This window comes from Stegastes partitus, unplaced genomic scaffold (genome assembly GCF_000690725.1).
Source record: "Stegastes partitus isolate 25-593 unplaced genomic scaffold, Stegastes_partitus-1.0.2 Scaffold813, whole genome shotgun sequence".
Taxonomy (NCBI): domain Eukaryota; kingdom Metazoa; phylum Chordata; class Actinopteri; family Pomacentridae; genus Stegastes; species Stegastes partitus.
Window position 1 is genome coordinate 70,714 of NW_007578544.1, and position 15,460 is coordinate 86,173.

Sequence of the window (15,460 nt, forward strand, 5' to 3'; positions counted from 1 at the left end):
TCAATCAATCAATCAGTCTTGTTATCATAAGGCTCGTGTCAAGTGTTGGAGGCGTGAGCTTTACTTTGCTAACACTGCTTTTCATCTTCGCTCTTTGGTGAACTGTTTATCTGGTTACAAATTTGTGGTTGCAAACCTAAGTGCTACATTAAAAAACACCGAAAAGAAAGACAACATTTTTTGGTTGAAACTGCCTTCACAAAAAAAGAAGAACATGAACCACATTTGAAAATGCAAACAAATTATAATACTATATATACCAGGACTGAGCCCATGTAAAGATTTTATTCTGAGCTCTTACATTTAATGGTCTGACTCCATGACTGTGGACTGGCTTAGCGAACGACACAACACTTGCCCACAGAGCCTTTAATGACACATGATCTGTTTGCGATGGCAACAAATAAGATGAAAAATAAACCATTACTCACTTAAACTTGATGAGACGACTAGCCTGAATAAGTTGCGCTGACTCGTTGGTCAGGTGGCAGGCAAACAGTAGCCAGTTGCGCGGCTGCACCTTGTACGCGAACCTCATGAAGAGCAGCGAGTAACAGCACAGAGCTGAGAGGAGAGAGACAACACGCGAGCAGAGGTTTATTACACAACTGTCTTCTTCTCAAACAACGAAATGCGTCACACTCCATACTCTAATATTTAATATAATTATGTCACGTAGACCTGCCCCTTCCCCAAATCAGAATTAATTAATAGTACAAAATGTTCATATATATGGATAATAAGTATCAAAAACTGAGGACATGTAAAAGGGACATTTACAAGAAACATTCTACGTGACTGACAAGAACTAGAGCTGCACTTCTCTTCTGTGTCAAATTAGATTTCAGGTAAAATGTAAACTTTACAAACTCAAACAATGTTGACTAGAAAAGCAAACAAGTACTATATGTACACTGCATGTATTTGTACATGCGTCTGCATGTCTTACCGAAGGTCATCCTGCCACTGATGATTTCAGGGCTCTTCTTCATATCTGTGATGGCAGCTATTGGAAGGCCCCAGTTTGCTACAGGACCCCAGAAATGCTGCAAAAGTGACAAATCATAGTTTGGGCATTTATCATCAGCTGCTCATGCAGTAGAGAGGAACTGTATGCTAACTGGTAAAAACGTGTACAGTGATTCATGTAATAAAAACTAATGGTCAGAAATACAATAGACACGAGTATGACAGTGAAGATTAGAAAATGATACACCCACATGCTGAAATGGTTAAATGTATTATATGTGAAGAGCAAATAGTCAAATATAGTAAGCTCAGATAAAACTACAGGCAATCACTAATGAGAAGAGACACCAACAGAAGCAGGTAGACTGACAGAAAGGATGTGGACTCACCGTGCTGTTGAATGTTTGGGGGGTTTGTTTTGGTGCCACATAAAAGAGGAAAAAAAATAAGATCATTAGACATAAGCCATTCTGATAAAGCTAGGTCACACAGCGTCACGAAACAGGTCACAGATCTGTTTTAGGAACTGACGGGAACAGATGTAAAGAACTCCGGTCTTACAGTGGGTAAAATAATCTGCTTTATTTTCACATCACTGAATTAGAGCACAATGAAAGACATGGCATTTTAGTCCCTGGATACTGAGCTGGCAGCCACAACATTCATAACACAAACTGGTGTGTACAGAGGGCTGCAAGGTGGCGCAGTTGGTAGCACTGTTGCCTCGCAGCAAAAAGGTTGCCGGTTCGCGTCCCGGTGGGGGCACCGGAATCTTTCTGTGTGGAGTTTGCATGTTCTCCCCGTGCAGCGGGTTCTCCTGCTTCCTCCCACGAGGTCCAAAAACATGTTGAGGTTAATTGGTGATTCTAAATTGTCCGTAGGTGTGAATGTGAGTGTGCTTGGTTGTCTGTCTCTAAGTGTGGCCCTGCGATGGACTGGTGACCTGTCCAGGGTGTCCCCTGCCTTCGCCCTAAGTCGGCTGGGATAGGCTCCAGCCCCCCCGCGACCCTAATGAGGATTAAGCGGTGTATAGAAAATGGTGTGTGCAGAGTGACAGAATACACCACCACAAACAGCCTTGAGCCAAAGGTAAACAAGCCCAAGGCAAGGGACGCACATTATATTGTTTCAGCATCAACATCGCAGTCAGATCACAGACTTTGCTTTGGAAAGTGATATTGCGCAAAGCAACAGTCAGTGCAGGAAATGCTTTGTGCATTGTATGGTCTAAAACAACACAAAACTGAAGCAGAGTCTTTGGGAACTGTGATAGACTGGTGACCTGTCCAGGGTGTCCCCTGCCTTCACCCTAAGTCAGCTGGGATAGACTCCAGCCCCCCGTGACCCTAGTGAGGATTAAGGGTTGTGTAGATAATGGATGGATGGGTGGATGTTTTTGGACTGTGTGGGAGGAAGCCAGAGAACCCGGAGAGAACCCACACTGCACAGGGAGAACACGCAAACTCCACGCAGAAAGATCCTGGGTGTCCTCACCGGGACGCGAACCAGCGACCTTCTTGCTGCGAGGCAACGATGCTAACCACTGACCCACCTTGCAACCCCAGATACATTCAATTTTTTTTTTTTAATTCATCTTAAAGACATTGAGTTTGTTGACATGCAGTCACTCTATGTGTACAGTAAAATATCAACGAAAAGGAGAGAAATACTGAAAAGAAAGTTTTGTTTTCAAAAACTAACACGATGTTAGATGTGTGGAAGTATTTTAGCAGCAGAAACGATGATGTTGACCAAAAGACAAGTACTCTACCAGCAGTACCTCACAACTGCTGCATTTAGACGAGACAGCTAACTTTAAAAATCATTTAAATCAGGACTACAATCCTCTGGAGTCATATGATGAGTAAAAAGTTAGATCTGAATGTCAACCAAAGCAAAAACATATTATTGGTCCATTTGCCAGTGTCACACCGTATGAGAAATATTCCAAATGGCTTTTTTATAAATCCACTTATTTATTTTCTGTGCAGATTCAATCCTCTCCAGAAATCACTGAGACAAACATCTTGAGCATCTATGATGAATGCAAACATCATGCATCACTGTGTCAGGATTTGGCCTTTACTCTACATTTCAGTCGTGGTTAATCTGTGGCCAGCGTACACACCACCAGAGCATCATGTACACATTAACCAGTGTCTTGAGAAAAAGTGATAAAGGTGGTTTATTCTGCATAACATTACCTCTGAAGTAGGATTTGTAAGTAGCTGTCACCTTATGAAACGAGTTACGACCCACTTTCCAGATATGCCAACTGAGTGTTTGTTGAACGACTGACAACATATAAACAAGGAAAAGACGTATCTTATCTAAAGTAAATGACGTATTTTATCTGAAGTCTTCTCTATATTTACAGTCAGTCTAATAAACTGGAGAGTAAAAGTAACTCAGCGCTACTGTAGTAAACACAATCGTCCTTGAACACTAGCTACCTAAACTAGGGGGCAAAAAACGACGCCAAAGGATGAAACACCGACACAACAGTCGTTTAAAATGGCCATAAAATTACATGAAGACGTTGGTTGGACAGAACAGGACAGTAACTTGAGGCTTTCTCTGTACAACACGAGCTAACGACACTTGAAGAGCTGTCGGCAGCCAGCTCGCTCCGTTAGCATCCGTGCTAACAGAGACGTGCAGCAGCTTCGAGCACGTACCTCGTCAAATAATCCCGGAACTCTTTGCTCCTCAGGTGGTCAATGGCTTTCCGTGCAATAGTGCCTGCCATGGTTGAGCGTTAGGCCAGTGTCTGTTTCAGCCGGGAAACGCACGCTCTCTGTGCTGGTTGAAGGGCGACTGAAAGCTCAGCTCAGAGGACGACTGGTCAGATTTCCGACCACAACATTGGCGCTTTACGACACTGTCGTAAACACGCGGCGCGGCCTGACAGCCGTATGTGTGGTTTGTGAAACGTTGTTTTTGTTTTACTAAATTGTATTGGTCTCTTTGAATGTAAAAAAAACAAAAAAAAACAAAACACAGACATGGCATATAGAAACGTTGCAAAGACATTTTCAAAGTGTTGAGGTAGCTCTACAGAAAAACACAGTTAAGCAACATGAATAAGTCCATCAAGGGAAAAAATCTTTGGGCATCTTTGATTTTCATTCAGTGAAGAGATTTTGTGAATGTTCCGAGTTCATTCTTCCATCCATTAAAATGGGGTGCTTTGCGGAAAGTGAACAGACTGTATATAAAAGACAAGATTAACTACCATAGGAAGCAAATAAATGAGATTGAGGTTGTTAAAATAACTTTGAGGATAAGCATCCATGTTTCTAGTGGAAAGCTGCTGATCCAGCAGAGCTGTTGCGATGTGTAGAAGGACACCAGGTAAGTGGATGCAAGAGGACACAAAAAGTATAGTTTATTTCACACTTTACAACAAAGCAATATCCATACAAAAACACAGTGTAGTTTGTTCAAACATATATCAAACATCTACACATTGACACCACACTTTCTGCCACTGCAGAAGACATGTTGTCAAATCAAAACATTTCTGCTGCAAATAAAGTCTATCCAGAGTGTGCGGGTGTGCTTAAACAACACTAGAGGGGGAATATGTGGCCTTACGTATACATCTTACAGCAAGAAATTAGAAGTGATAGGGTTTACTATAAAAACCTAGATTGTCTGTTTTGTACTGTTCAGTTTTAGACCCTTCGAGTACACAAACTGAAGAAAGAAATCCATACATGTAATCCAATTTTTATCATTACAAAAAGGTTTTACTTCTTAAAAATCATTGATGTGGCATCACATTCCACCGTTGGGCCGCACCTTCGCATAGTCCTTTACCACGTGGGAGATCCTGACCACTTTAATTTCTGGTTTTATTGCATCATAGTCTGACCACAGGTATTCTGAAGACAGCACCTTTGTTGGTTTGTTGTACAAGAAGTACCTGCAAGACAGAGAGATGGGCAGATATGGGATATGATTTGCTGGAAATATAGTGTCAACATGTATGTGAATATGTACTTTCAAAACAGGAACAATCCAAGAAAGTACAAAAGTGAGGAAGTGAACTGCAACACTGTACTTGTTGAGGTGACTTTCATCCTGCCACACTGCTTCAATGTTGTTCTTGGCGTCTTCCTCCGACTGCTCATAACAGTATCTGACAAGAAAAGACGTGCAGTAGAACTCTGAGACAAGAAGTTGTCCTAAAAGACATTAAAAACAACAACAACACAAAAAAAAATAAAAACAACAACCACAAAAAACAAGTAAGGTCTTACAGTGACGAAGGTTTTTAAAAATAGTATCTGAATGCCTGGGGTACTGCCGTCTATTAAGCTTCACTGTATCTTGTCTTTAAAATAACATATAGGATCATATGGTTTTGGTTACTTGACGAGCTTGTACATGTCTTCCAGGTATCCCCCCGCCATAGCTGCAGTGTAGTAGTAGTCTCCTTCATGAGAAGGGATATAGGCCTTGGACTTAGGACGACGCTCATATGGAAAGTCCTCCCTTCTTGTACTCTGAGAAATGACAGAAAATAAAAGAAGCATTGAAAAATGGGAAGAGACTTTAGCTCACACTTGTGCTGGCAGAAAGTGCTGTGGCAGATCAGAAAATGAGGCAGCTGGTGTGTAAAAAATACACACCAGATTACATTATTATGAAGAGACTGAAGGTTTCTCAACTTGAGATAATTATGATGAAGAAAAGAGTAAAACCTGGTAGTAGCCACGGTGAAGGACAGCAGACAGCTGACTGAGACTCTCTGCTCCAAACCGGTTGTGGAAGACACTGTCGACGTCAATCATGAAAAGATAATCGGCCTCACCGCGGATCTAAAAGCACGGCACGTGTGTTGTCAGATTAAATACCTCACGTGGACACTGCTAAACAAAATGTCCAGTAATAGCTGTTAGTAAAGCCTCTTCTTTGTAATAACTGTGCATCCTGGCTACAGCACCTGATGCTTTACAATCCTCACTGCTCAGTTTTATTTTTAACCACATGCTAAAATCAATTGCTTTCTTGTTGTGTGTTGTCCTTGTCATGTGTTTCACTTCTCACCTGTTTGTCAATGGTGACAGCTATCCATTTCATCCTGCCAAATACTACGTCCTGCCAGCGCTTGGCACTGGGGACGGTGACAACTGAAATCTTCCGACCCTCGCCCAGTGCAATCTGAACAATCAAATAAAAAGAGAAAATTACAAATGGAATCTCATCACGAAACATTTGACGGCAGAAAGAAGAACAGAATTATTGAGGTCATCAGAGGGGAGTGATTCAGTGGTGTCTTGCCAGTTAAATTTGATATACAGAATTCCTCAGCTGTCAGTAATCCCTGAAGTACTTAATACCTGTGGTAAAGTTTAGTCTATGTTGTTCCATAGCTGCCAGCATTCCTTCTTTCAGACACAACAGAGTTGATGTTTTTGGTTTGGAACCTGATCCTTGGATGCAGGGAATTTAATTCTTTGCAGCTTGCATTGCTTCAGCTTCTTATTTTTCCTTCAGACAGCTCAGTGTGTTCAGCAAGAGTTTCTCAAGAAAGTTCTTTCTCCCTTTCATGATGGGCATTTCCAATCACCTCCCAGAGACTGTTGTCATATATTGAACAGTACAGAGGTGTGACCAAGCCATCTAATAATGCTGTATGAGGTGTGCCATTACTTTTTAAATTAACCTCCCAGTTGTCACCTCGATGTCTCAACAAGCTTGAAGTGTTTAATATGTATGCAAGAAATATCGGACAACAATCTGCTTCCACACACTAATGAACAGTGGAGCACTGAAAGCAATTTAACAATGGAGCGAGATTGACCAACTTTCCTGAAACACTGAAAGCCATCTAAGAGCAAACAGCTTCTGTACAAACTAGTACAGACCAGAAAGACTATTTTGTGGCTTGTCTTTGTCCAATGGGTCTATGTTCAGCTGTGTTTTCTACACAACTTACTTTGGGAACTTCTTGTTCATTATCTGTGAAGACATGGTAAGTGACTCTGAAGCCAACAAGAAAGTACTTTTCACTCGACTCCAGGAAATCCTTCAGGAAACTGATATATCTGATTGGATAGAAAGAAACAAGGCAGAAACTCTGTCAATTAGTATGAAACAAGAAAGTCAACATAAGAAATAATACACAACAGAAAACAACAACAAATTTGTTAAGCACTTTACAGTGGGTGAGATGAAACCACGTTCCCATAGTGTCCTGTGAGAATATCCTGTGTACTTACTTGCCAACAGCAGAAACCACCACAGCAATTCTTGGGTTTATTTTCCGATAGATATTATCAATCACCACTGGATCAAAGGTTCCCTCCCAAACCAGAGGAGCGTTCCAGTTGGTCACCGAGTTCACATCAGTGCGTCTGAAAAAACGAAAAATTCAAAAATTGAGCTTATAGCATTCAAACTGTATACATACAATCATGGAAAAACATATTAGATCATCCTTATTTTCTTCAATTTCTTGTGCATTTTAATGCCTCGTACCACTAAAGGTATACTACCTGAAGAATACAATGAACAACAAAAAAAATGCAGCTTACATCATACTTTATGTCCTATCTGACATGCTTAAGCTTAATTGTATTCCCAGGGTATAAAAGAGGCCTCCTGTGGACTCACCACCCACAAAGGGAGTCATAGGGATAGAGTGCAGACAGGACTGGGTGGTGGTCGAGGGGGGGCTGCCTCAGCAGCCTGGTCCGCATACACAGCCTCTGGTTGTTGGGTTGTTGTTCTGGCAAACCGTCCGGCGCCTCAGGAGGGGAAAGCAGCTCTCCACCAGCACTGTCTACGGTGTGGGTGAGGACCTCCTGACCTTGACTGAGGAGGTCGTCGGGTGGTGGAAGGAATACTTCGAGGGTCTCCTCAATCCCGCCGTCACGTCTTCCAAAGAGGAAGCAGAGACTGTGGACTCAGAGGCGGACTCGTCCATCACCCGGGCTGAAGGCACCAAGGTGGTTAGAAAGCTCTTCGGTGGCAAAGCTCCAGGGGTGGATGCGATCCGTCCTGAATACCTTAAGTCTCTGGATGTTGTGGGACTGTCCTGGTTGACACGTCTCTGCAACATCGGGTGGCGGTCGGGGACAGTGCCTCTGGATTGGCAGACCGGGGTGGTGGTCCCTCTGTTTAAGAAGGAGGACCAGAGGGTGTGTTCCAACTACAGAGGGATCACACTCCTCAGCCTCCCCGTTAAGGTCTAGTCTAGGGTACTGGAGAGGAGGATCTGACCAATAGTCTAACCTCGGATTCAGGAGGAGCAGTCTTGTTTTCGTCCCGGTCGCAGCACAATGGACTACCTCTATACCCTCCATCAGGTGCTCGAGGGCTCATGGGAGTTTGCCCAACCAGTCCACATGTGCTTTGTGGATCTGGAGAAGGCGTTGGACCGTGTTCCTCGTGGCGTCCTGTGGGGGGGTTCTTCGGGAGTATGGGGTACGGGGCCCTCTGTTAAGGGCTGTCCGTTCCCTTTACGACCGCAGCAGGAGCATGGTTCGCATTGCTGGTCATAAGTCAGACCTGTTCCCAGTGCGCGTTGGCCCCCGCCAGGGCTGTCCTTTGTCACCGATTCTGTTCATTATTTTTATCGACAGAATTTTTCGGCGCAGCCAGGGAGAGGAAGGGGTTTGGTTTGGGAACCACAGAATTTTATCTCTGCTGTTTGCAGATGATGTTCTGTTGGCTACATCAAATCAGGACCTTCAGCGTGCACTGGGGCGGTTTGCAGCCGAGTGTGAGGCGAGCAGGATAGATCAGCACCTCCAAATCCGAGGCCATCATTCTCGACTGGAAAAAGGTGGCTTGTCCTCTCTGGGTCGGTGGAGAGTCCTTGCCTCAAGTGGAGGAGTTCAAGTATCTCGGGGTCGTGTTCACAAGTGAGGGGCGGATGGAGCGTGAGATTGACAGACGGATCGGTGCAGCGTCTGCAGTGTTGCAGTCGGTCAATCTACGTTCCTACTCTCACCTATGGTCATGAGATCTGGGTAATGACCGAAAGAAAAAGATCGCAGATACAAGCAGCTGAAGTGAGTTTCCTCTGCAGGGTGGCTGGGCGCTCCCTTAGAGATAGGGTGAGGAGCTCAGTCATGCGGGAGGAGCTTGGAGTGGAGCCGCTGCTCCTCCACGTCAAAAGGAGCCAGCTGATGTGGCTCGGGCATCTTTTCCGGATGCCTCCTGGACGCTTCCCTGGGGAGGTGTTCCGGGCGTGTCCCACCGGGAGGAGTCCTCGGGGAAGACCCAGGACGCATTGGAGAGATTATGTCTCTCGACTGGCCTGGGAACGCCTAGGGGTCCCCCCGGAAGAGCTGGAGGAGGTGTGTGTGGATCGGGAAGACTGGGCGGCTCTGCTAAGGCTGCTGCCTCCGCAACCCGACTCCAGGTAAGCGGAAGAAGATGGATGGATGGATGGGTATATAAGAGGCCATTTCATGCCATAAACAGCACTGCACACGCAAAGGCCTGGAGTGGTTTCCTGCTTACATTCCAACCATAGCACAACTCACAAGTTGTCAGTTCTCACACTATGCCTTAAACAAAAAAACTATGCGAAGACACAAAGGCAGCCATCTTGGTACTGCTGGAAATTGGCATGAGTAAGAGACAGGTAGCAAAAAAAAACGACGATCTCCAACCTTCTGGCATCTGGAAATTGTACCCAAGGATGAACCAGACTTGTGGAGGTCCACAATTGTCTTCCTGATATCGTGGCTGATTTCTTTACATTTTCCCATGTTGTGTTAGATGTGAATTCTCTCTATGAATAGTTGTTAAGCAGAAAAAATTAAATACTTTGTTATCAGTTCTGAAGAACATAGTTTTATCTTCATAAGATGCTTAAATATTTAACAAAGTCATATCTTCATGTTAAACAACATGACAACACAATACATTTTTCTCCTCAGAATTTCAGAATGTTTCAGCCCAATGTTTCAGTTCATGACCAATCAAAGATGAGCTTTTTCTTAAACTGTCACAAAAGCACCAAAGGGAGATGTTTTAGAGCACAAGATTGTATTTAATCTTGTGATTTTAAAGAAGTAAGAACTAGTACTGCACAGTAGATACAATACTGTTAACAGCTTACCCTTTCAGTGTGCTTGGCTGAGGATACTGCAGTCTGGAGAAGAAGAGCAAGGATCAGATTTTACTTTCTTATGCAAAAGAGGAGATTCATTGGGTAAATTTGAAAACAGGATAAATGCAGTACACACAGAACAGTGAAGTTAAACATCAAGTAAAACAAGAAATACATTAAAGACAGACAAAACCAGAACTATATTTCATAAAGGGAAACAACACTAGGATACCAGACAAAAAAAAAAAGTCTCATTGTGTTGCTGTGCCTTCGTAATTCACTAAAATAACATTCCAGGAGGAACATACACATGACATTGTACATGTTTTTCTTTGAACCAGTTGTTCCTCTCTGTGAGCCAAAAGAAAAGGGGTTCTCACCCAGCATCCATTTTCAGGACTCCGATCCTCCAGCTGCCATTGTCCAGGCAATTTGTCACCGTTTTATTCACAAATGGCTCAGGCTCTTCTTTACACGGCGGGCAAACGCTTAAAGGGGAAGCAAACAATACATTCTAATTATACGACAAGACTGAATTAACAAAAGTGATACCTGGTTTGTTTTTTTAAATCCAGTGACAAAATATGTGAATACCTGAAGTTTGACATTAACTGGTGGGTGTTTGTTATTTTTTAACACTGTGCTGTAGAAAACTCAGCTGTACTTACCTGAATGTTGAGGTGCTGCCTCCCGTGTAGACATAGATGCCCCTGTGAAAACACACATACAGTTTTGAAGTTCAAGACATACACATTTATGCTGCAAAGTGTTATCAGCATGTTGAGATGTAAGGATAATGTTTTGTTATAGACACACAATATGCATTTGTGTTGAGTAAACACTTGAAATGAAATGATTTTTCTTGTACTTTGCCACCTCCCGACATACATTTAAGATAAAACTAGATTTTGCTTATACTACAAAAAACACATGAAAAGACAATACAATGCAAATAGTTTATAACATTGTGATTTTATTAATATTTTTATGGAATTCAGAAGTATGAAAATAATTTGGAAATAAAAAGGACAAATCTTGTAAAATGGCAGATTTCCCTGCTGACTCAGGGCGAAGGCAGGGGACACCCTGGACAGGTCACCAGTCTATCACAGGGCTACACTTAGAGACAGACAACCAAGCACACTCACATTCACACCTATGGACGATTTAGAATCACCAATTAACCTCAACATGTTTTTGGACCTTGTGGGAGGAAGCTGGAGAACCTGGAGAGAACCCACGCTGCACGGGGAGAACATGCAAACTCCACGCAGAAAATCCCAGTGCCCCCACCAGGACACGAACCGGCGCAAAACATGTCTTTTTTACAAAAAAAAAAATTTAAAAAATTCTGCTTAACATAAAAATGCTGCTACTCCGGCTCTTCATTGTTCATCCGTTACTGGCAATTTTGACACATCCTCATAACAAAATGATTATCGTGGCTTCTCACTGTCATAACAATAGTACTTCTGTAATTGTATAATGGCTCATGGATAGATCAAAAGGAACTTAATAACTGTCACTCAATAATGATCACAGGTACTTTGTATTGTCAATTAGTCACATTTCTACAAGTGGTATTTTACATCTAGAAATGGAAAACTGCTGCAATTTTGTCACTTCTCTGTAGATTTCATTGTATAGCAATTGAATTTGGGTTTTTATTAACCCTCAAATACACAAAATAAACTAGGAGATTAAAAAACACATTTAGGGCTACAATTTGTTATTTTGAATGCAACTAAACCAGACAGGAAGAGATGCCAAGCAGTTTATACTGTGTATATACTGCATACATCATCCACCTCATCTTATATCCACTTGTCTTACATGTACATTTATTTATTTACAGTTGAAGCTAATCTAAAAACTTTATGGTCTGTGAATACAACATGATATTTACCTTCTTCTGATCGTGTATATCACTTCCATTGAGTAGTATTTGCAATTTCAGCGATCAAAGCTGTTGCATTAACGATACTGTTGTCATTTTGCATCACTCAACTACTTAGTTCAGTTTGGGTTTAAAATACACCCTCTCACAACATAAATCACTCTTTAAAAGTCACTGCAAGAAAAAGAGCAACAGTCACAACACCAGCAGGCAACTTTTTTTTTAAAGTTAAAAATAAAAAACAAAAACTTACCCCAAAAAGACGGAAAGAAACACAAAGCCAGCTAAAATGTGACTCTTGGAAATGTTGCGCAACATATCCACTTTCTTTTTCTTAAATATTGTCTAAGAGCAGAAAAACACAACTTAACAGAAGTTTAACTAAAATAAGCTCACTGGCTGGAGACTAATGTTCAATACAGATCACTCTGGTGATGCATTTATCTGTCTCCTGCTGAGACACACAGGATGCGCGGCACCTGTGTGTGTGATTAGGTCACAGGTGTGGGTAGTTTGTGTTTCTTGCGCTTTTTAGGTGACGGCAGAGGGGCACGAAGCAGGAAGAGAGCAGCTGAGCTGACGGCAGCGGACGCACGGGAGAACTGCGGTGGAGAAGCGCTGGTTGGACGGCTGTGACAGCACGAGGCATCTTGTCGTAAGTGCGGCGGACAGCGCGAGAGGAGCGACGCAGACGCAGGACGTGTTTACCGGCCTGCCTGGCCGGAAGGAGCTGCTGCTGCCCGGTGGAACAGGTCGCCACGTGCCAGAGAGGCAACGGAGACGCACGGTGCAAGAGGGGGAAGCTTCTGGCAAAAGTGAAAGGGTGGGGACGCGTTCCACCCTTCCTTCAGATTACTACCCCTCTAGTTATGCTATAACACATGCTGGACATGATATCCCCGGTTAACCTGCTGCGGCCAGATTGTTTTATTGTACTTTCTTATCCAGTCAATTAAAGAAGCTACAGTTTGGGTATCTCTGCCATCAGTTACAATGTGGACAATTACAGTAACTTTTGGACTGGGTTTATGTGCTTTCATTTGCAGTGGATTTAATTTGAGTGATTTATTTGTTTATCAGTTCATCTTGCGTTGGACTTTTACTTTGCTGTGTTTTTTAGTTTACCCACCCACAATTATTGGTTGTTCATGACATGCAACTGGACACTGATGGAGCATTGATCACCCTGACAGATATCTGCAGTGCATCTTTTTTTTGTTTTGTTTTTTTTTTTTTTTAAAGTGATTGGCCCTCCATTGTACGGGAACTGACTGGAGGAGGATTCACTTGGGAAGGCTGCGGACGGACTGTTGGACTTTCCTTTTTAGACCAATCTCCCGGAGTATCTTTTGTCTATTTTTAAAGACTTTTGTAATAAAGGACTATTTTTATACAGTAGATCCTCCCCTGGTATTGTCTGGTGTTTCTGCTCCTCAACAGAAAGTGGCGTGGTGCACCCTGTCTCAGTCACCCCCACCACTCGGTGACAAATGGAGATCAAAGTCTTACCAGGTCTGTGTGCAAAACAAAGAGGAAGACATGATCCAGAGACACTGAGCCCTCTTTCAGTTGGTGTCCTTACAGGAAATCTGAATAATAAAAATAGGAAGGTATCTTAAGAGTGTTGTGATATGGACGTGTTTAGTTGGTGTGCATGTTTTCTGTGATTGTGTCTTTTGGGTGGAAGGCTGGTTTGAGTTTCAGGATGGGCGGGGTTGATTTGGAGGAGGATGCTGCGGTGCATCATCCCAATCAGTGTGCTGGATAAAACCACTCTTCACTTGTGCTCCAGTGCCAAACGATTGCCTGCCCAATACGTGGTACATTCAGGCCACCTAGTGCTAACTAAGCCTTCTCTTGTGCTTAATCTCAAGTTCTCCAGTAACCTGCATTCTCTCTGTGTGTTTCCAGCGTCTCCTCCGTTCCAGCCGTTCCAGCTTCCCGCACCAGCCTTCACACGGACCTCACCTCTCCCCTCATGAGCACCAGCACGAGACACCACCCTCACCACTGGTTTTCCTGCTGCACTGTCAACCCCCGGATCCCTCACCTGCCTCCTGGTGCCCCTCTCACTCCCCTGGATTCCCCAATAAACCTGTTTTCCTTCTTAACTCGCCTCCCTCTCGTTTGGGTCCCACACACACGTTCTCTCCAGGCTCTGCTCTGTCTGGCTCCCCTCAGCAAATTCTCTAGTTCGTCTCACCTTAGCTCCCTGCAAGCTGAATCATTTCCCTATCAATCTCACACCAACTAGAGCCATGCTCCACATCACCATGACAATCAAATAAACAATAAACCCAGTGATAAATACTCAAATCAATGATATTTGTGGCTCCTACACACCAGCCCCTTATTATTGAGGTACCTCATATGGCTTTAAAATAGCCACGATCTGGGTTGATGTGCCGACAGCTTCTCACCAATTCCTTTGCATGGCCTTTTGTGTGTTGTTCCAAAAAATCTAAACGATAACAGTTATTGCTTGTCTTGCACTCAACTCCAGTCTCAAAGGCTTTAGCAAATGAGTGATACTGAAGTGCATCTCCATCAAAAATAGGAATTTCTCTCTTTGGTAGGACAGAGAGGCATTGCTGTTGGATCAAGGGAGCTGTTATATCGTTTTGTTTCCTCATTATTCCAATGACATCATTTTGTGATTCCAGGCCCACAGAAGCATTTGCATGAAATGTATTGTGTCGATATTGATCAGAAGTGTTTGAATGAGATGTTGAATACTGTTGGGTGTGATGATTTGGAGAAAGTTCAGTCCCCACTGTTGCATGCTTGATTTTCTGCTTTGCTCCAAGATGAATTTCAGCATTACCTGGTGTATTTTGTTTTTCAGGAACAGGAGGAATAAATGAATCTGCATTGGCATTGAGTGGCTGTATGACTTGTCCTTTTTCTATGTATGACTTCATTCCATCTGAAACCTGAGATGATCTTTTCCTGCTCGTTGTGCTTTGAGTTTTGAGAACATTAAGTGGTGCCATTTTTTCTGCTATTTCAGTGTCCAGTTGTAGCCTCTCCTTTCTTTTATGCAGACACTCTTCCTCTTATTCAAGTGCATGTTTTTTATTCAGCAATTTCTGCTTCATGGTTAAGGCTGCCAATTCAGCTTCAGCCATCAGACGAACAGATGAAGTTGAAGATCTTGATGAAGAAGTTCTGTGACTTCCAACATTTGAAACACAATCATTTGGCTTGATATCGTCCTCCATTTCCACTCCAGTGTTTGATGGGATATTTGTTTCATTGGTTTCATTGCTCTCAATAAAACCCATTTGTCTCATTTATCCACCATTTGGTGTCCTGTAGAAATGTTTTGCTGTATTTCATAATACTTGAAAACCATTCCTCCTGTCTTATGGTTTGTTCCTCAGGTAACAGAGGCAGCAGCTCATTGTGTGAATAAGAGGCCTTCTCACTCAATGCCTGTAAATCCCCCATGAACTCTTTTATTTCTGATAAATTCTTATTTTTGGTATCAATCCTTTAATTTTATTGACAACTTCTTT

The 15,460-nt window shown here is 42.9% G+C and overlaps 2 protein-coding genes across 2 annotated transcripts in view; both read right to left on the bottom strand.

Annotated features, from left to right (window-relative positions):
* Nucleotides 1-3,848, bottom strand: part of mpc1 (mitochondrial pyruvate carrier 1) — a 5,338-nt gene extending 1,490 nt beyond the window's left edge. Inside the window, exons 1-4 of the mRNA XM_008292472.1 lie at nucleotides 3,648-3,848; nucleotides 1,359-1,362; nucleotides 950-1,046; nucleotides 432-564 (exon numbers count right to left, since the gene is read on the bottom strand). Of these exons, the coding sequence (XP_008290694.1) occupies nucleotides 432-564; nucleotides 950-1,046; nucleotides 1,359-1,362; nucleotides 3,648-3,718 (305 nt within the window). The 5' untranslated portion in view covers nucleotides 3,719-3,848. The remainder of the gene's footprint in view (nucleotides 1-431; nucleotides 565-949; nucleotides 1,047-1,358; nucleotides 1,363-3,647) is intronic.
* A 525-nt stretch (nucleotides 3,849-4,373) lies between these two features.
* LOC103365126 (histo-blood group ABO system transferase 2-like) lies at nucleotides 4,374-12,591 on the bottom strand. Its single transcript, XM_008292478.1, has 12 exons — nucleotides 12,524-12,591; nucleotides 10,714-10,755; nucleotides 10,426-10,533; nucleotides 10,055-10,087; nucleotides 7,767-8,096; nucleotides 7,200-7,334; nucleotides 6,917-7,025; nucleotides 6,025-6,138; nucleotides 5,679-5,795; nucleotides 5,347-5,480; nucleotides 5,036-5,113; nucleotides 4,374-4,897 (listed from the first exon to the last, which is right to left on the bottom strand). Exons 1-12 carry the CDS (start codon nucleotides 12,589-12,591, stop codon nucleotides 4,750-4,752), a joined length of 1,416 nt encoding a protein of 471 aa, XP_008290700.1. The 3' UTR covers nucleotides 4,374-4,749.
* Nucleotides 12,592-15,460: the final 2,869 nt, after the last annotated feature.

What these genes read in the sequence shown, in the direction of transcription:
- LOC103365126 (XM_008292478.1), bottom strand. Translation starts at nt 12,591, where the DNA reads ATGCCTCGTGCTGTCACAGCCGTCCAACCAGCGCTTCTCCACCGCAGT. An exon ending in AGGAGGTCCTCACCCACACC is followed by an intron (nt 7,335 to 7,766) that starts GTAGACAGTGCT and finishes TCGTTTTTTCAG; the next exon opens with ACGCACTGATGTGAACTCGG. An exon ending in TTCACCGTGGCTACTACCAG is followed by an intron (nt 5,481 to 5,678) that starts GTTTTACTCTTT and finishes GTCATTTCTCAG; the next exon opens with AGTACAAGAAGGGAGGACTT.